This window comes from Polyodon spathula, chromosome 5, assembly GCF_017654505.1.
Source record: "Polyodon spathula isolate WHYD16114869_AA chromosome 5, ASM1765450v1, whole genome shotgun sequence".
Lineage (NCBI taxonomy): Eukaryota > Metazoa > Chordata > Actinopteri > Acipenseriformes > Polyodontidae > Polyodon > Polyodon spathula.
Window position 1 is genome coordinate 11,392,983 of NC_054538.1, and position 21,031 is coordinate 11,414,013.

At 38.4% G+C, this 21,031-nt stretch overlaps 1 protein-coding gene across 3 annotated transcripts in view; it reads right to left on the reverse strand.

Annotated features, from left to right (window-relative positions):
• msra (methionine sulfoxide reductase A) overlaps positions 1–21,031 on the reverse strand; it is an 87,800-nt gene that overhangs the window by 38,394 nt on the left and 28,375 nt on the right. For all 3 annotated transcript variants that reach the window (XM_041249733.1, XM_041249735.1, XM_041249734.1), the window contains exons 2-3: positions 6,237–6,305; positions 5,106–5,225 (exon numbers count right to left, since the gene is read on the reverse strand). In XM_041249733.1, the coding sequence (XP_041105667.1) occupies positions 5,106–5,225; positions 6,237–6,305 (189 nt within the window). The remainder of the gene's footprint in view (positions 1–5,105; positions 5,226–6,236; positions 6,306–21,031) is intronic.

Consider the following 21,031-nt stretch of genomic DNA (forward strand, 5'->3'; position numbering starts at 1 on the left):
GATTACATTTCTCGAACCTAAAATGAAGTTCCCCTAATTTTAAAAGTACATTTTGCATTTCATTTGATTGCTTTTTTAACCTCAATTGTGTTGATTTTATCCATGCTGAAAATATCTGTTTTGTAGGTCAAATGTAAAATGTTATCAGTGTTTTTTTGGTTTTGTTTTGTTTTTTAATGAGCTTGGGGATGTATAATTACACTGCTGTAAGTAATAGCAGGGTCATTCTATTTTATTAGAATAAAACAATATTTTCAGACTGACAAAGTAGAGAATAGAGGGTAAACTGTGGAAGGAAGAACATAGTAATCCGAAACTCAGGAATTATGTTTTAGTGTAAAAACGAATTAAGAGCACTGAAAACACTGAGAAAGACTTTGAAACCGAACATGAACGTGATACACTGCAGCTGTTGCAAACATTCTGTTTGCATTGTGTGCCTGGCATTCTTTAGGAAAAGCCTACCGTGTGTACATTTTAAATGACATTTATTTTTCTTTGTTCATTACATATATCAACTGAACAAAATATTGAGCAAAAATGTGTATGGCAAACAACCTGAATAGTGCTGTATTAACGCATTCCAATTTGTTCCTTCTATCTCGGTACTTTAGACAACATTCAGGGTAAGAACTCTTTATTCAATCTTAAAGGTGTATGCTAAATACTGTATAAAATCCACCAGAATTGCCTCTGGGGTTTGTATTCAGCTTGGTGCATAAAATGTTTTTAAATGTGCTGAGGGGGGACCACTTCCTTCTGGCATCAACCTGATTTCTTCAAAGAAGTTTCCTTATTTATTCTCCTACTGTATTTCCTGCAGTTTGGCACTCTCTTACAATCTAATCCCATGGTGATACATGTCAATGCAGTTAATTTGTTTCTACCTTTTTGCATCTAGCAGATAGGTAGTGCACAGTGAGTAAGTATATTGACAACAGGTTTGTTTCATATAACCAACTTCTCCCCACAACACCACATCCATCTTTGCCCAAATAGTCGAGGAAATGGGAGAAAATGCATAAAGTATTTTTGGTGATTTTGGTGTTCAGCTTTTTTTCTATTTTGCCTCATTACAGAAGTGCAACACAGATGTAGACTGTATAACAGGCTTAAAGATTAAGTATATGTTCCCACGTATTGCTACAACTATTTAAATAATGTACATGTAATTTTTCTTTTAGCTGTTAACAACCTGACAAGTTTTTACACTTATACATTTAAACTCTCTCTCAAAGGTATTTCAGATGTCTGCTTAGTGGACTGGTTAGAGATCAGCGGTATGGAGGGCCATTTGTGCCAAAACTATTAATCAATTAATTAGTTAATTCATCAATTAATTTGTCAATTCTTGCATAAATTCATAGATTAATTCATCCATCAATTCAGAAATTAATTCAGCAATTAGTTCATCAATTAATTTGTCAATTCATCCATACGAAAGCCTTGACGGGCTTCTGGGTGAATCGACTGCTCCACGATTGACCTGTGAATTAATTATTTGAAAGGTGAATTGCCAACTGTCAATCTCGCACTGTGCCAAAAGGCAGAACTATTTTTAGCTGATTGGGGCAGGTAATAAAATTGCAACCAAGGAGAATCTAGTACAAAAGCAGATCTTAATTCTCCAGACTGGCTTTGGATAAAGTGCATTTTCTGCATCCTGATGGGGTCGTATTTCGGCTTGGTTTTCTGAGAGAGAGAGAGAGAGAGAGAGAGAGAGAGAGAGAGAGAGAGAGAGAGAGAGAGAGAGGAGAGAGAGAGAGAGAGAGAGAGAGAGAGAGAGAGAGAGAGAGAGAACAGAGAGTACACCTGTCTCACTATGGTACCTGATCCTCACAACTTTAAAATGTACTCTGTCCATCACTGTCGGTCACTATTTGTTGTGATATAACCTGTCAAACATACATGTTGTAAAACAAACTTCATGCTCTTCTATGCAATGTCCCTAGAATTGGAAACAGACTACACATACTACATCACAATCAAGGTATACAGCTTTTACCACGACCACCACTACCACCCCCCAATAAAATCAACACTGATCAATTCTGAGTGCATTCATTAATATAGTGGAGCAGAATAGTGTCTCTTTACTTTTCAATGGCGACTATTTGGCAGTGACAGTATTTGGCATTTTTAGGTGCCAATTACTGTCTCCAGCACAACTGAGTCCCATTGCAAATTACATTCCATCATTATGTTTATATGCAAACCATTGAAATGAGACTATTTTAGCAGACATGATCCAAAGATGGTGCAAAACATAAACTAGGCATGTGCACATGAATTTGTATGCATGCTGAATACAACTGAGACTATTTTCTTCCAAAGACATTATTTGGCATAACACCAGCAGTGATTAGAGAAAGGACACACCTCTAATCTCAAACCCATGCACTCAGACGACACCTTGACAAGACCTAAGACACAACTCTGGGAGACAGCTCTTCCCAATGTTATTGATGTAATTTAAGTGAGACGTCACTTCGTTTAATTGGGATAGAGCAATTTAAAATGCTGAACAGAGATCGCTTATCAGAGCAAGACAGGTTTGTGTAGTGCAGTGCAGTGAGTACGCTGGCTGAACTCTTGAAGGAGCTGGAGTCTCCTGTGGTTTCTCAGGCTGTTGTGGCAAAGAAAGCTGGTGTGTCAACATCGCAGGTATCTAGCCTTGTGATAAGATGTAATTTCATAATTTTCAGTTTTGCAGTTTTGTCCAGTTAATAGATAGATGAAAACATTCATGTCCTATTACTGGCCTCTCATCCGTTCATTATTATTTTCAGAATAAAAAACTACTTAAAAAAAAAAATTGAAACTGAAAAGAAAAAAATATATATCTTTGATACAGCTTGATTATTTAAAAAAAAAAAAAAAACACATTAAAGTGAAGCCTGCAGGTCAGGTATTGTTGAATCCCCACAGCTGTACCGATTCTCCAGCAGGGTTCTTGAACATATTAGGAAAAAATACAATTATATCCAATGTGCTAAAAAAAAAGTGAAGGGAAGAAGGGAAAATGAGGATGGAGAATAGGGGGAAAATAAAATAATTTGGCGATACAATATTTTGTGAAGGATGTTATCCAGCACATGAAGTAAACAGTTCTCTGACTGGATAATTAAAATCTGGAAACTATTTGCCACTGCCTGGGGTTCATAATCTCTACATTTGCATTGGTCTCCCTATTTATGAAATCTAGACAATAATACTCAATGCAGCACACAGTCAATGCTAATTGCAGAGGGTACTATTACTGTTTTGAAATTAAGATGTTTTTTATTCAAGATAGTAGTAGTATTGCTAGTATGAACTGGAAATGTGTGTGGTTCTTTTTTGTACTAGATAGAGCTATTTTAAATGTGTTTTCTTTATATAAAGTATTTGTGTCACCGCTACCCTATCCGTTTTAAGATTCTCAGCTAAGCCCTATTCAGAGGTGTATAATACCTGCACGTTTCCTGACTTTATAGAATGCCCCTGAATAAATCATCTTTTGCAAAACAACAGTACCCATTTTTATAATTTACACCATTAATCATGAACAACTGGTATGGCTTTAATTCCACATTCAAATGATATTATACTTAATCAGCTGGGTGCTGTTTCATATAGCTGTATGATATATAGTTCTTAGTACTGTAATTTTTTTGCTGATTCTAGTACTGTATTTACTGGTGGTACATTTTCTAAATTAAACAAAGTTATTACTGTATATTAATACATGTTTACATTTATTAGATATTAAAGCAAACTTTAGCAGCAATGCGAAGTTGTGTTCTGCCAACACAGAGATTTAAACTTATAATTGAATAAACATAACTGAAAGAAAACTGGTTCAGTGAGTATTATCAATTAATGTAATATGTAAATAATAAATGCATTGTTGTTTGTCTCCTCTTTTATTTAAAAAAAAAAGGTGTTTATAGTGCTTTGCATACATTGTGATCCAACAAAAGCTTAGTAATGGCTTAAGGAAAGTAAAAAGAAAAAAGCAATCTATGACCTTTTAAAATGAGTAAGACTGCATTATTCCTGTTACTGTGCTTCCCGTCCCCAGACACTCTGCCAGCCATTAATCCTCTGTTTACCCTGGATCCATTTCCACTCTAGAAAACGCAGCCGCTCTCTAAGGAGTAGCGCAACCTAGCTGCAGCAACACAGGAAGGTAAGCTCTTTCTCTGCAATGTGAAGGGAGCATCTTTCAAGAACACAATTAAACCATGTCCGACCCTCTTATTTAGAGACGTTAAACTAGGTTCCATAGGAACTCCTAACTGGGTTCCAAATAAGAAGCTTTTAAATTGCCCCTAAGTATGATTTTTTTTAAATTTTACATTTCAAATATCTCATATTTTTGTTTTTAGCTAGTTTGTTTCCTCAATTTGACACAGATAAGACTTTTAACCGTTTTAAAAGCAAATATTAACTTTATGAAGTACGAGGATAGTATTATAAAAATCAACTCAGGTCATTTTTATGGGCATTCTGAACATTTCTGCAGAGGTTTACTACCCTCTGAGGTGTCTACTGTAATTCATTATTCTTACTGATTGGTGATTGGGCTTTTAGGATTATATTTAGCAGTACCTTAATACAGACAGGTTTTAAAAACTAGCACCACCAATAAAATTGATAAATACGTTGAATCAGATATATTATTTAGTACTACAAGCATGACGAGGAGTATGCGTCCATGATAACAATACAAAAATGTACATGTGTGTTTCTGTAGAAATGGTGGCGTTTTTATTTCCAGTTATGCACTGTATCGTGATGAAAAGGCCTGGCATGTGCTAGTGCAATCGCTACACGATTTGCATAGAGTAACAGCTGAAGTAGACAACCATATCCCTTCTAGTCCATGTATTTTCTACAACCATGTTGTTGTTTTAAAAAGTACTGGTCTTTATATCCCAGCCAAAAATCAAAACAATATCAGCTTTCAGACAGAACGATGAAAAAGTTGTATCAGATAGGAAGATAGGAAACAGCACAGCATAGCAAGGTCCAAAACATTTTACAGGTATCGTTATAACTTTTAAGAATTAGCCCTTTGTTGTTGTGAGTACATTTGATATTATTCTGTCTCGATTACATACCTGAACAGACCTCCTCATAGGATGGGTTAGGTGTGTATCCACCAGCATAGCCCACCTGTGTGGAATAGACACCTTTCTGTGTCCAGAATTTTCTCTCCGCTCCCCAGAAACAGCCCATGCCTTTGTTACAAAACAGAAAAAAAACAATAATATTATATTTTTGTTGTGAATGTACTCAGTTTTATTATAAAATCATACACTTTATCTGTCTATTGCCCAGAATTTTTTTACACCCTTTTTGTAGGCTTATATTTGAACTGGAAGGCTATAGAGCTTTATTTAGCAATAAAAATGAACTGCTCAGGACTAAATCCTGCATAATAAAAATTATAAACATTGACATTTAGACACAAAAGAATGTTGCTTGATATCATTTTAAAATGTAAGTTTCTCATAAGTATTACTTAATGAACTTGTACTGTAGCTTCCCTTGTCCCTCAGTACATAACCATTGTGAAAATAATTGGGTAAGGTTAAGTCACGAGCAATGTCACTTCGTCTCTTCACCTTTCAACATCACATCTACCACATATTTGATTGTGTTTAATCCTATAGGGACCACTACCATATTTACGTGACATTAACAGAATGTATTTCTTTGCACTTTGCACTGAGTTATCCTGGGGGAAATTCTCTTCAAAAACCCTTGGTCCACAATGGGTTAAAGAACAACATTTGCTTGGGTGTTTAATGGTATTTAAATACGGGTCTGGGTGCATATCATTTAACCTATATCTTACCGTGTGACCACTTTGTTCAATTAAAGTCAATTATAAAGAATATTATGATATCAAGTTGACAGGGTTAAACACACTTGGAAATGCCACATAGCACAGAAATTAGTGGGCAACTTTAAAATAAAATAGTATCTGTAGAAAGAAGACCTTCATAAAAGCTGTTCAATTCCTGTCTCGAATGATTAATTGTTTGGCTTGAATGGGTAAAAAAAATCATGGGTAAAAAAAAACTACTGCATTTTAATAAAGAGATAGTTCTCATGAACTGCAATTAATTTCCCCCTTTTTTGTGCTTCTTTTTTTTAACCTTTATATGTAATGGGGGACAGGAATGGGGACTAATTACACAAAACCTCCTGCTGTCAGCCTCCCTCTTTCAGTACGGATCGCTTACCAAACAGGGCCATCTGCAGTCCCTCAGGGAATGGCTCTACTGTCCTGTTTCCATTAACGTGATGCTTCACTAGAAAAAAGCAGAAACGATCAGAAAAAAATATATATATACTGCAAGCTATACAACAAAAACTAAATTGCAACTGGGTGATTCTCACAATATTTAAAATAAATTAAAATTAAAAAAAAACCTCAATAAGTTTGTATACTTCTATTTTGAATAAATAAAACACTACATTTTGCAAACATAGGACAGTAAAGGCTGTTTTTTTTTTTTTTTTTTTACAATACTCAGTTGATTATACAATTATTCTATTAAGCAGTTTTCACTGTTTAACCTTGAAAACACAACACAGGCCTCATATGTTTACACTATAATTTGAATTTGCTATATAAGTATTAAAAGGTATGATTGAACCCTTTGGAAATAAGTAGGGCTATTAATGTGGATCCTACCTCCAGAATCAAATCCCCTTTTAGTAAGAACTCCATAGAATGATTGTGCAGTGGTTCTTTTCACACAGTGCTATCAGTGTCAGTATTGTGCCAATTATATTAGGATAGGAAAGGGTTTAATTTTGCAAGTACAGTAAGCAAGTGCTTATTCTTTCATAATCAAGCACTTGTTTGTTAAAATTCAGACTGTGACAGCATACAGATTAGAATAAACTGGGCTGTGCTGAGTTAAACATCTGGGCTCAGCGAAGCCTATCACAGTCATTATGGGTTAGTTGCTTCTCTGGAGAACTAAGTGCAAAGCTTCAGTTTTATTTATTTTTCTCATGCAAAGCTGTTAGGGTAAATGTCTGAATTATGGATTCAAACAAACTGGTTATCATTGCAGGAGAATGACTGGTTTGCCATCTTGGATTACTGTAATGCAACACTAACCCATAACCTCCTTTTACTTAGAACCAAGTACATGTTTCTGAGGTCTGTTTCCTAAAGTACTGTGATGCTAGATACTATCTATGAGCCTCTCACCAATACATATTCTGCTGTATTTTACCAGCTGGACTGGGCTCGATACACACCAAGGGGGATCAAAGGGACAGCAGCAGAAGCTTCTCTATTGATGTGTGGTGGAAGTGATGGAAAAAGTCAAGGGGGAGCCCTGTATTGTCACTGCCTATGCGATAGCTGAAAGCTCTCAATTATCAGTGCACTGACGTCCTTCACTGTAATAAGCACCACAAACATGGACACATATCATACACAAACGCACATATAAGGATAACTGATAACAAAAAAAAATTAGTGATGATAAAATTGTATCAAAGCAAAATACCAATTATGGAACACTTAATAATTTAGCTAGATAAGGTTAGCAAGTTGTATCACCATCCCTTCTATGTAACCCTCCTAAATTATGATTTGCACATTGGAAGATAGGGGGAAAAGTGTAGTTGCTATAATAAATACAGTTAGTATCGTAGGTATATATTTTGTATAAATATATGAATTGAATTGAAAAAAGATTGATTGGATGTATTTCTGCTGTAATGTTTTAAAAAGTAAAGATATTTCATACGATTTCCAGTATCTATTAGCACAATTATGACTATAGAATCTACCTCGAAAGCACTATCTTTTCATTCCACATTTTGAACATTAAGGTAACTTGACATTCCTAGCCCAAATAAATGCCTCACAAATGTTCACGGAACGTTAAGTAAGGATTTTGCAATGTCACATCAATAACTCTGCACTTAGCCAGTAAGATAGAATGCTTCTTGGAATCACAGTTATAAAAGTTTACCATATTATGAGCATAACAAAGTTACAAAAGTATAGTGAAAACATTGTGAAGCATAAGTAAGCATAGTAATGAATAGCAAGGTGTGGTAAAGCATACGGTAAATGCATAGTACAGCCATGGGAAACAGTGTGGTAAACTCCTGTTTTTGGAATCAGTTTAGCCTATGACATGGCCAAAAGTATTCCACGACTGAACAGGTTCTGTGCCTCACCTCAGAGTAAAGGCAAAAGATGCTGCGCAAAGGAGCCATAGCACTGCAAGTCACAGGCCATGTGAACAACTGTTCAACACATATAGGCCTAGAGAAGTTAGCTGTTAGTTGGTGGGATATTTTGTTAATAATACCAAAGACAGCAGAATCCAATTGCTTAGTGTAGCAGGTATCTGAAGATCAGAGATTAAAAAAGTACATAAGGATGGCAATTTACTTTTTATTTTGTCACATGACTGGGCGACATGAAAGAAGTCTGGGTGCTAAAAAAACCCCACAGAGACCAAGAAGAAAAAGGCACACACTGCCCCTTCCAACCGTGCTTGAAAGAGACTGCTAAATCTAGCCCTCCTTTGATTACAATCACTAACGCCCACCAACCACATCGTTCGACTTTGATTATTTCCTTGCAAGCACAGAAATTACCACCTATCAGAAAACATAAGCATATTCATTAATGCAGTTGCATCAACCACTGTCAGATAATCAATTTAAATGTAAATGTCAGTGGAGAGAGGCAGTGAGTCAAAGTAGAATATTAAAAGGTAAAATTAGAACAGGCTGCCATCTCTTTGTGCAGGCCTGCTGAGGCAATAGCACGTGACAATAAAGGGAAAAGGATGCTATGACAATACACTGTGAGAATAACTGGATGGAAAAAAAAACACTGGATGATCTGCGAGGCTGTGCTGTAGCAGAGCCTAGACCAATAAACCTGTGATGAGCAGAGCTTAAAATTATATAATAAAGGTATATAAAATCTGACATTCCTTTAGTTCTGTAGCAGCACTCTATCTACTCCCCATCATAAGAACATAAGAAAATAAGAACATAAGAGCATAAGAAAGTTTACAAACGAGAGGAGGCCATTCGGCCCATCTTGCTCGTTTGGTTGTTAGTAGCTTATTCATCGTTTTATTCTCATCCCTGTACGAAATACACCAACATTATTTTTTAGCAAAACCATCCTGTATTAAAGCAAATGTCTTGGGGAACATACAGTGAGTATATAGTATATACTGTCTATACCTCTAAATGCAGGGGATCTGTGAGGCATGATCTGCATTAACCAACGTAACATGTGTAACAGGGTGTTCCTGAAAATACAATATTTGCATAAAAACACCACTAGAAACTCTGTTCTCATGACAGATCAAGCCCACAGATATGTGCTACATTGGATAAAACGCACCTGTCTCCACTCAAACTGTGCATTACACATTGTGGGCTTCGGCAGCAAGTCATCAGCCAGTCAGTGAATACCCTACAATAAGTTGCAACAATAAGAAACAAGTTTATTACTATGCAATGTTCAGTGTTGCTTTAACTATGCTTGAACAAGAAAAATGGCCAACCTTCTCTTATTTAGCAATGGGGCCAGTTTTTTACCGGAAACTGTTGAAATTGCTGTGGTTTTCTCTGAAATTACCCTACATTGCCGAAATTACTTATAATAATAATTTATTAAATTAAATATGATACTGAAAACTTCAATTAAAAAAAATAAAATAAAACAAAACAAGATTGAAAAACATAAATCGCTATAAACTAAGATTAAAGCTGTAGGTGTGTTTCGGACTGCAGCAAGGCTTTTCAGTGTGCTTCGTGATCAGATTCCCCAGCTCCACTATGCAGCAGACCTGGTTAAGCCTGAAGATCTACGATTTAGAGGAACATGACTGATTGAATAGAGCTGAATGAGCCGGACTGACTACGTTTCTCCTCCAGTGTAAAGTTTGTTATGTTCCACTTTTTTCTTAATAAAAAAAAAAAGTGTTTATGTGAAAACTGCTAGTGTTTCTAATGCTGACTATCTGGAATCTCTGCTATGATTTGTTTACTAAGTTCCCTGTCATTTTAAAACAGTAGCCTGGATTATGGTTCTAAAATATTTTACAATAAAGGTTTTACATATTGTTCATGTTGTTTTGTATGAATATAATGTATATCTGAAATTCCCAAAATGTGAAGTCTTGGAAATCCGAAAAAATTCTATTTTAATTTTCCCAAAACACTGGCTCTATTTATCAATGTCAAATGATGTCATTTAGGTTAAAAAATAGTGGGTAATTCCTGTATCTGCTTATCTTGACTGCTTCTAGCAATGTGGCCTGTTTCCCCAACAGGATTCTTCCACTTCTTTCGGCTAACTAGGACATCTACTGAGTACTGAGGTCTTAAATAGCCCAAAATATCTGTCTGAACAATAAGAATGTTCAAAACCATATCCTGATATGCACTGGCACCCTCTTTATCTTTAAAGGCCTGCAAGCCCCATACAAAGACTCTACTAGTTAGTAATGCTCTATTTAAGTCAGCTCTAGAAAATCACATGACCACTTCCGTTCTCCTTATTTTAAGAATTCAACGACTGCTCTGCTTAAACTTATTGTCTCTGGCACCAAATTGCAAAGAGCTTTTTTTCACTGCTTTCCACTTCACACTGCTTTTCTGTTGCCTATTTCACTGTGCTACTGAGCAGACAGTTTTGCTGGGAACTGCAATATCAGGTGTTACACATCTCCCATTGCGAACCTGGTGCACCTCCCCTCCATCCCCAAGACCATTATGCAATCTTTTCTTCATATTTTAACCCTTGGATTCCCTGATCTGGCAATTTGATATGGCTGCAGCAGTGTACACAACTGCTCAGTGACTTGACATGATGTCATTTAAATTGGCTGATATAATATAAGGATGTTAAAATACAGGGTTTCAACCCTGGTACTCAAGTACCCCCAACACTCCAGGTTGTTGTTTGAACTAAATATATGATTTAAACAGTGTTGTCCAGTGAACAGACTGGCTCTGAGACTTTGCAGTACAGATGGGTATCAAAATCCAGGCCCTTGTAACCACTTGAGAGGAACACTCTGCCATAACCAAAACATTTCTTGAAGCCATGATTCATAATTCTAATCTGAAAATCAACATCTACTGCACTACATTCAGTTGAAGAAGGCCGTATTGTCCAAAAAGTGCTGACTTTGAAGATTATATATATATATATATATATATATATATATATATATATATATATATATATATATATATATATTATATATATATATATTATATATATATATATATAATTCTTATATGCATTGCATTATGGGTTTACATGATAAATGAGCACACACTCACACAGTCTGCAATGAGAGCAACCAAATTTAAGCAAATCCGCTCACTTTGCTGTTACTAGGCAACTCCAGACGCATATTACAGACGGAATGTAAAAAAGATGTTGAAAGTGGCTTTTAAAATAGTGACTAGCTAGAAGGGTACTTTCAGGTTTACTGCTCATATTATCGAGCAGAATGAAGAATCTACTCATTCAATTGGCAGTGCCAGGTGATGGGATTGCAGGGATGTTTTTTTTCAACACTTTTAAGGATAGTTAGAGCTGGTGGCTAGTTTCTAGTGGAATTGTTATACTGGACATGACTCTTTGATGCAACACTATGTTCACACTGGCACTCATACAGCCACAAGCAAACATTACAAACAGGCAAATTGAACCAGGCCTCTTGTAAACAGCCTCTTGCTGAGCCTCTATGCTGCAGAACAGCAGAGGAAACAATACCCCGGGCAGCATAGCAGGAAAGAGGGAATGCGGCCAAATCACCATGTTCCACATATCACACAATCAAACCGCAGGCCTTTTGAGTTCTGATCATGCTGTTGGGGTGAGGCCTGCAAGAGGAAGGCAACGAAAGGAACAAAGGCAGTTTGAATGAAATCTCTGACAGACAAAGACTTTCAGGCACTGCTCCAGCTTGTGTGCATGAGGGTGGGTTGTTCTGCAGTCCCCTTTTCCACTAGAAAACCCTAATTTGATTATTAAACAGCCTTTCATACAAGGGGGGATGTTAATAATATTCTGAGCAAATGGGCTTAGGCTTTTGACCACAGCACCAACCCCTTTCTCAAGCGGTGTCTTGTGCCAGCTTATTGTGGTATACTTCCTTTCTTTGCTGTGAATGTTTTTGTGTGCATAGACTCCCTTCCCTGCCTAAGGGATGGACAGATCCTGCTGTTGAATGAACCGAATTCAATGTGTAAAGGTGCAGAAAGCCCATTTTAAAAACACTTTTATTGATTGATCCACTTTGCTCTGTTCTCCTTAAGTATCTACAGTAGCAGGTTTTGGAAAAAAAAAAAGAGTTTATTGAGAGATGTGTGTGGTGGAGGCGGGGTGGAGGGGGGATTACATTTTGTTTTTTAAAGCGACTAAATTATGCTGCAAAAATATTTTGCTCTTATTTGTTCGAAATTCATGTTGGCAGAGAGCTGCATATTTTGATTGTGAAAGCATCCCGATCTGGAGGCATGAAGTAGTGCAGTGGGTATGTCTGGCTCGCACCTCCCCCCTCACAAATGCAGAAGATCTTGCCTTCAGGCCATGCGAGTCGCAACATGCAGGCAAGCAGCAGATCAGCAGGGATACTCTGGTGCTTCTTGCTCTCTTTCTATCTCTCTACCTGTCTGACAGTGATAAATGAGATGGTCCCATTAATGCTCAGCTCAGCCTTATAGACCAAGTCATCTCAAGCAATTTGCTTTAAAATAACAGCCTTGTTTTATAATAAATGCACTACGTCAACACACAATCCATACTTTTTTTTTTTCAAATGTTAGACAGAAATGTATGAGGATGCTGTATTGATGTTGTAATATATAATGCAGTTAGAGTTATACATATAAATAATGTATCACACATTAATGTGGATGTTTTTAAGCTCTACAAGAAAATCCTAATCTCTGATTCCAACCATATAACCAAAACCACATGCCCATTAATGTAACCTGGCATAAGGTGGGAACTGGAGCTGGTCAAATGGCACAGTCTTTCAAATGACATATAGTATTCCTCACCTAAAACAATCCCACTAATAATCTGGGATCTGTCCTCTGGTTAAAATAGTCAATCATCTCAGACTGAAGCTGCTTTGTAGGAAGATGGGACTGAACAAGTTGCTATTGATTCTTGCATGGAGTATCTCCAGTTCATGCAATGATGAGAGCAGTAATGGGGGCAGCAGTAGGGAGAAGAAAAAAGTAACTGGGCAGGATCTTATTTATTTATTTGTTTTAATCCATTAACCCAAATACCTGGAATTGCTAATGGATGGAGCACATGTGATGATTGCATGGTTTTTAAGTAAAAATCTTCTTTCAAATAAAAACAAAATAATACAATTCTATGCAACATCAGTGCAATAATAATAATGCTATCAAAACAATGGCTACACTGTGTATATTTAAAACGTCCTATCTGCTAATTACTCCACGTCAATATGGTTATTTTATATTGCACACTTTTCTGTTGTAATATTTCAATAGTGTATGGTATATACATATATATATATATATATATATATATATATATATATATATATATATATTATATATATATATATATATATATATAGTATGCAACTGATTATAGATTGGCCAAAGAGAAGAGCTTTCCAAATAACCTTCTGACCTCTGCTCCTCAGTAGGAATGACCAAGCAGGAGGCAGTCTGTGTGCTCTGTAAGAGTTTTAGTGGGTCACTCTAATATTCATATAATTAAAGTGTCTGGCATTTTACTTTAAAAAAGAAAGGTGCCTTACAGTTGAGGTGAGTGGTCCTTCCTTATAGTGAGCAGCTCCACCGATGAGGGAGCTCAAAAAAGCTCTCTTAACAAGAAGCAGCTAAATAGTGCAGCACAAAATGCGAGAGAATAATACCAAGCACACACAAAAATATATATCTAACATTGGAGAGGTACATGGGTTTGGACAATAAATCATTGTATGTACCAGCATGCATTCTGTCATATATCAGTTGTTAGGTTTTCTTATCCTGCAAGCAAGTGATGGCTCTATTTGCCATTTCTAAAAACAGACAGATGAACTAATAGTTACATATACCTCCAGAACCATTTACTGTAACAATCATGCTGACAACTCACACTGAATCAGTGCAGGGCTCCCACTGCATAGCAGTTTGATCCATTCCTGGTTTTACTATGAGTTTAATAAGACACACCTAAGCTTGTTACCTACAAAATACACTGTGGCTGATCAAGCTCATATTAAAACCTGGAATGGGTGAAACTACAATAGCAGTCTTATTGCCATCCCTGCAGTGTCATCCTAGCTGCCCACAGTGGCTCCCTATTGACGGGCTGTTATACTATTTTTGCCCAACCCCTATAAACAGTTAATTTATTTTTCTTAATTAAAAAAAAAACTGATTTCAAAGTAATAATCAAATACTTTTAATAATGAACAGTAACCAGTATCTAGAAATGCCAAGAAAGGAAGTGTATGTGTCATGGTTTACATTAAAACTAAGCCCTCAGACACAGAAACAGATGTCCCTGCCTCCCCACACTAATAAATAATTAATTGTTCAGGCTTAAAAAACCCTACTGATTTGAAGCCCACCCCCTCATCCCAACACGTCCCCTCAGAAACTCAAATCCTGGTGGAGCATGTTGTAGGACGATTACCCTAATCACCCTACCACGACATTTCAGCGAAGGGGAGAATGGATGGAAATTGGAGGCCATGTCTTCAACAGCCAAGCTGATTACTGTTATTACCAGGCGCATGCATCATAATCATGTGCAGCTTCAAGACCCATGTGCAAGTTATCAGCACTGACATTGCCCACTGACAACACCACCTTGCAGTCCGACTTATTGTTGCAGATTGATGGAAGAGAGTAAAGTAAGATGAATGAAACCTTCAGTTTAAACTAGCGATGGAACAAAATGATAAAAAGGATATTGAGAATGATCTATTAATACAGCTATGTCATGGTTATCTTATAAAATGTAATGAAGCACAACATTTTCCTTTGCAAGTTTCCTATAAATTGCCACAGAACTTTAATGTACTCTATTGCTACAGTTACTGTTATTCACAGAAAAGAAAGATACTGCAGGTGTTGAGTTTTGTAAAATCACTACATAGTTACCATGAGGATATATATATATGACATGAAATGAAGTATATCTTCTTATCTCATTTCCAGCTGTCTGGAACAGATGTATGCACAACATGTACTATACTGCTGGCTAAGTTCTATACTCATCAATAGGCTTACTGAAATCTAGTGTTAGCTTGCTGTCTGGCCTTGACCTTTATTTTGGATTTTATTAGAGCTGCTCAATGTCCAACCTTCATCTCTGTTTCTGAGCCAACCATCCCACTCCACTCCTGCATGTTGTTCCACATAAAAGTACAGCTCAGGAACTAAACCTCTGAGGCATTTCTTGTTTTGTGCCAAACATTCATTTTCCTGTCACCGTAAGATTGGTTTACTGTGTGTCTAATTTGTGGTTGTCAGCTTCATTCAGGTTGAAACCATTGCATTTAACAGATCAAAAGACAGGACAGTTGGTTGTAACAATCCTAGTATTTTACCACTTATTTATTTGGCTATATGCCTAGGCTGCTCACAGTTATCCTTTTCACTTGGGATTCGTACCAGACTTTATCATATTTATTTGAAAACATCAGTCTGATGGATTTGTTAAAACTCTGTATAAACAATGCATCATCACCATAAAACAGGGGGTACATGAACTCAGAATAGAGTAATCTGAGTCTGACTGGGTGGACAGTCATTGGACGAGACAGCTCAATAGAAAAATAAAAAGCAGCATCAGTAACAGTAGCAGATACCATATATATATATATATATATATATATATATATATATATATATATATATATATATATATATATATACATATACACACACACACACACACATATATATATATATATATATATATATATATACACACACACATATATATATATACACACACACACACACACACATATATATATATATATATATATATATATATATATATATATATATATATATAATATAGATATATATATATATATAAGTAAGCATAAGTAAATAAGTAAATAAAGAAATAACAGAAAATGTTTTTGAAGTTCATACCGCAATTTTTTTTCTTTCTTTTGTAGTATGTTTTGTAATTCATTTTCTGTTAGGTCACAGAATCGCTGTTCAGCAGTGTCATTCAGCCATTTTATCTTGTTGTATAGGAGCGGAGATGGAGGGCGTTCCTCTGAAAAGGGGCGAGACTGACAGTGATATGAACTAATCACACGATAGATGGAGTCTATTGCCCGGTGGTGTAAGGATGTGAGGGCAATAGTCAAATATGAAGTTTATAACTAAAGTTCGGGAGGAGGGTTGACACCAATCTCCACGTCACCAAACTGAATCATTCGACTTACACATTATCTAATTAAGATTGTTAGCACTATAAATACCCTCTTCACTTACCTCTCATTCGTGTTTCGATATCATCATAACCCACCACCTCCCCATCTCCACCTTTTTAAAAACAATTTTTGGTTTTGTCTATAGGGGTCTCAGCCTCATCCAGTCGGCCAGGTAGCAAGCCCTTAAATCATGTTAGATTTGATGCAAAATGAATGTGTGTGTGTGTGTATATATAACATACTTCTCTGTAAAATTGCATACTCCACATTCTCTTTAATAAATATTTGTACTAAAATATTTTGACTGGTTTTTGTCCCAAACTACTGAACTATTTTTGCTCCTATGATGAGGTTTTAACCAATCATAGGCCAAGATCTCCAATCATTGATTCATATATGCTTTCACTGATATTATTTTCCAATATTGTGAAAGACCAGTTTTGACCTCATTCCAGTGGCACTTCTCTCATGCAAATGTGAACCAAATAGCCCCAAAACTGACCTCTATTAGATTTCAAATATTCACCCCCTTTGCACACCTCTGCTCTACACAATATTCATCCCTTTGCACATCACTGCTTTATACAAACCACAATAAATGTAAACACAGTTCAAAGACTAATCCAGAGCTTTTAGGTAGTGTAGGCTGATTAGAGAGTTTGGTCCAGGAACTCATTCTACACTATAGCAGGAATCAGCCTCAGAGGCCCAGCAAGTCTGGGTGATAGAGGGCCATAGATTGGGAAACATAGACTGTCTTTACAAGATTGGTTAGTTAAAAGTATTTATTGAGAGGAACTGAGCCTCACCCCTAAAACTACAGCAATTCTTCAAAATGGACAGTATAAAAGCAACCTTCCTGTTTAAACCTATATAGTGTTGTATATACTACTACTACTACTACTACTACTAATAATAATAATAATAATAATAATAAATAATAATAATAATAATAATAATAATAATAATAATAATAATAATAATAATAATGGCATGTAAAAATACCACACACTGCACGGATCTGCCCGTAATGAACAAAAAGGCTTACTTCAGCAGCAAGACCTCGTGAGGCTGAAAAATAATGATGATTAATTCACACTTATGTCAGTGCGATGCACTCAGAAATAGAAGACCCAATACGATGCCCATCCCCCAGTATCAGGGTGGCACCTCCTGTGGAGCACCAATTTGAATTGACCAAATTATTTCATGAACCTCCATTCGAAATCCAATTTGAAACACAGCAGGAGGTTAATAATCTTGATTTTATCGACATACTCTTTTTTTTTAATTCAGGGATGAAATTACAGACAGAAATACTTAAAAAAATATGTAGGCATTTGTTTTTTGACAGATATATTGTTCATTCTCTCTCGCCCAGTCATTTTGTTTATTCAGCAGCTGTGGACTGTTGGAGCTGGTATGTGAAAAATAAAGGTAATCGCTTTATCTAGAAAAACACCCACAGGCTACCAGAGCCCATTTTCCTTATTTTGCTCCATGCAGTTATTATTGCCTGTGTTTTGTCTGTGTAATAATTGTCCGGGAAAAAGACCACCCAGCAGATGGGGGAAGCCATCGTGGTAGAGCAGTTCTGCCATGTGGTCGCCGCCGGGACCCAGGCGTGGATACGGCGCCACAACCCCGACACCCTGGAGGAGGCTGTCAAACTGGCTGAAGACTTTGAGGACTCCCTGACTTCTGCCCGGGTCGAAATCCTGTCTGCCCCTGCCCTTCGGAGTAGCCGACCTCTCCCTCCCTCTCCCTCCCTCTCCTCCAACACCACCACCACCACCACCTTCGTTCCCAGGACCCAGACCTCCTAGAGCACCGACCCCATTGGGCCCCCTTGCTTCCGCCCCATGGAGACCAAGGTTGGCCCCTAGCTGGGGTAAAGGTGCTGCCCCTGCCCCGTTGCCATACCAGCAGCGGGACAGATTTTTGACCTTTGCCCCCTCTGTCCCTCCTATCTGTTTCAGGTGCAACCAGCCGGGATATCTGACCAGGTCATGCCCCGCTGCCATGAAGTGTGACGTGGCCGTGTGCAATTGGACACCTGAAGCGGGTAAGCGTGGGGAAAATTGTCGGGAGGAGCCTTGTCTGATTAATGTGGTTTTAGGGAATGTGAAAACAAATGCATTAGTGGACACAGGGTGTGAACAAACCTTGATTAGGACAGCTCTCCTGGGCGGTGTGTCGTGGAGGCCACAAGGTCAGGTGGCCATCTCCTGTATCCATGGAGACACGGCGGCATACCCCACATTAAAAGTATACTTATCGGTAGGACCGATAAAACGTCACCTTGTAGTCGGGGTGGCGGAAAGGTTGCCACACCCAGTTATTCTGGGCCGAGACTGGTCAAAATTCAAAGAATTAATGCAAAAAATGGCAGTCTCAGCCACTCACGTAAATGAACGGATTGGTGATGTGTTTCCTTTTCACCCTGAAATGGTTTCCCCTCTTTTCCGTCCTAGAAAAACAAATAAGGAGAGACAGACCGTGAAATGGGAGGGAGCGTCTTTGAGACAAGGCTGGGGTCTGGTGGGAGAGTGCTGCAATGGTAACAAATGCCAGTCGAAGGGAGTGGGAACGCAGTGCGACCGGGAGGGCGAGGTTACTGGGACGACTAGGGCAGAGGTTATTCCAGCCCCTCTCAATGTACCTGACCCGTGGTACTCAAGCGCGGACCTAGTGTGGGACCAACAGAACGACCCGTCACTGGTGAACCTAGAGTAAACCTAGCCGCGGGCACAGGACAGCCTGTAACACAATTATTGGCTCCCCCATCCTGTCGGACCGAGGTCATGAGTCTGGCGCATGATATCCCTTTTGCGGGGCACCTCGGAGCCAAGAAGACGAGTGAACAAATATTGGCTTGATTCTATTGGCTCGGTCTTCATACTGATGTGTCGAAATATGTAGCCACATGCCCATACTGCCAGCGAGTAGCGCCGGGTCGAGTGCGCCCCGCCCCTTTGGTCCCACTGCCGATTATTTCCACTCCTTTCGAGCGCATTGCAATGGACATAATGGGCCCTTTGCTACCTTCTGACTCTGGGTATATGCATATATTAGTAGTGGTGGATTATGCAATGCGATACCCGGAGGCAGTTCCATTGAGGTCCACTAGTGCAGCTGCAATAGCCACCGAGTTAGCGCAGATTATGGCTAGAGTAGGGATCCCCAAGGAGATTTTGACTGATCACGGGACCGATTTTTTGTCCAATATGTTACAGCAGGTGTACAAAATATTAAAAATATGTCCCATCAGGACGTCCGTTTATCATTAACAATTGGACGGTTTGATTGAATGCTTTAATCAGACCTTAAAGTCGATGCTGAGGCGATTCGTAACACAGGAGCAGAAACATTGGGCATCGCTTCTTCCCTACCTCCTTTTTGCGGTGAAAGAAGTGCCGCAAAGTTCAACGGGGCTCTCCCCCTTTGAGCTCCTGTACGGCCGGCAGCCTCGTGTCATTCTCAACCTGCTGAGGGAGGGGTGGCAGGAGCACAAAAGCTTGTCTAAAAATGTAGTGAAGTATGTGCTCCTACTACGAGATCGCCTGGATTTGGTCGGTCGTTTGGCCCAAGACAACCTCAGATCGGCTCAGCACCGACAACAGCAGCATTACAACAAAAATGCACGTATCCGAACCTTTCAACCAGGGGACAAGGTAATGCAGCTACTTCCCTCATCAGAATCGAAACTGTGTGCTAAATGGCAGGGGCCGTATGAGGTGATTCGGGCTATAGGGAAAGTAAATTATGAAATTAGACAGCCCGATCGCCGAAATGAACGTGAAATTTATCATGTCAATTTGTTAAAGCCCTGGCAGGCAAGGGAGGTCTTATTTATAGCCCCAGGCAATATGGAGGATGATTTAGGTCCCTGTCCAGAGACCCCAAGCACAAGAGCGATTTCTATGGGGGAACAATTGGTTCCGGATCAGCAAAGAGAGCTGCGTAAGCTTATTGAGGAGTTCAGCGATGTTTTTTCTGACGTGCCTGGCAGAACAAACTTAGCTGAATATGACATTATCTCTCCACCAGGTGTCACAGTGCGAGAGAGACCGTACTGGATCCTGGAAAGTCGACGAAGTGGTGTTCGCAAAGAGGTATGGGATATGCTCGAGCTTGGGGTGATTGAACCTTCCAGGAGCAAGTGGTGCAGTCCGATCGTCATAGTGACTAAGAAAGACGGCACCAACCGCTTCTGCGTGGATTTCAGAAAGGTGAACGCTATTGCTAAGTTCGATGCATATCCCATGCCTCGGGTCGACGAACTCTTAGACAGACTGGGAAAAGCAAGGTTTATTTCCACTCTGGAACTGACGAAGGGATACTGGCAAATCCCTTTAACCTGCAGCTCCAGAGAGAAAACCGCATTTTCAACACCAGAAGGGCTGTTCCACTTTAAAACCATGCCGTTTGGGCTACATGGTGCCCCCGCTGCCTTTTAGAGACTGATGGACCAGGTTTTACGCCCACATCATGAATATGTAGCAGAGTATATTGATGACGTGGTGATTTACAGCTCCATCTGGCGAGAGCATTTGGCT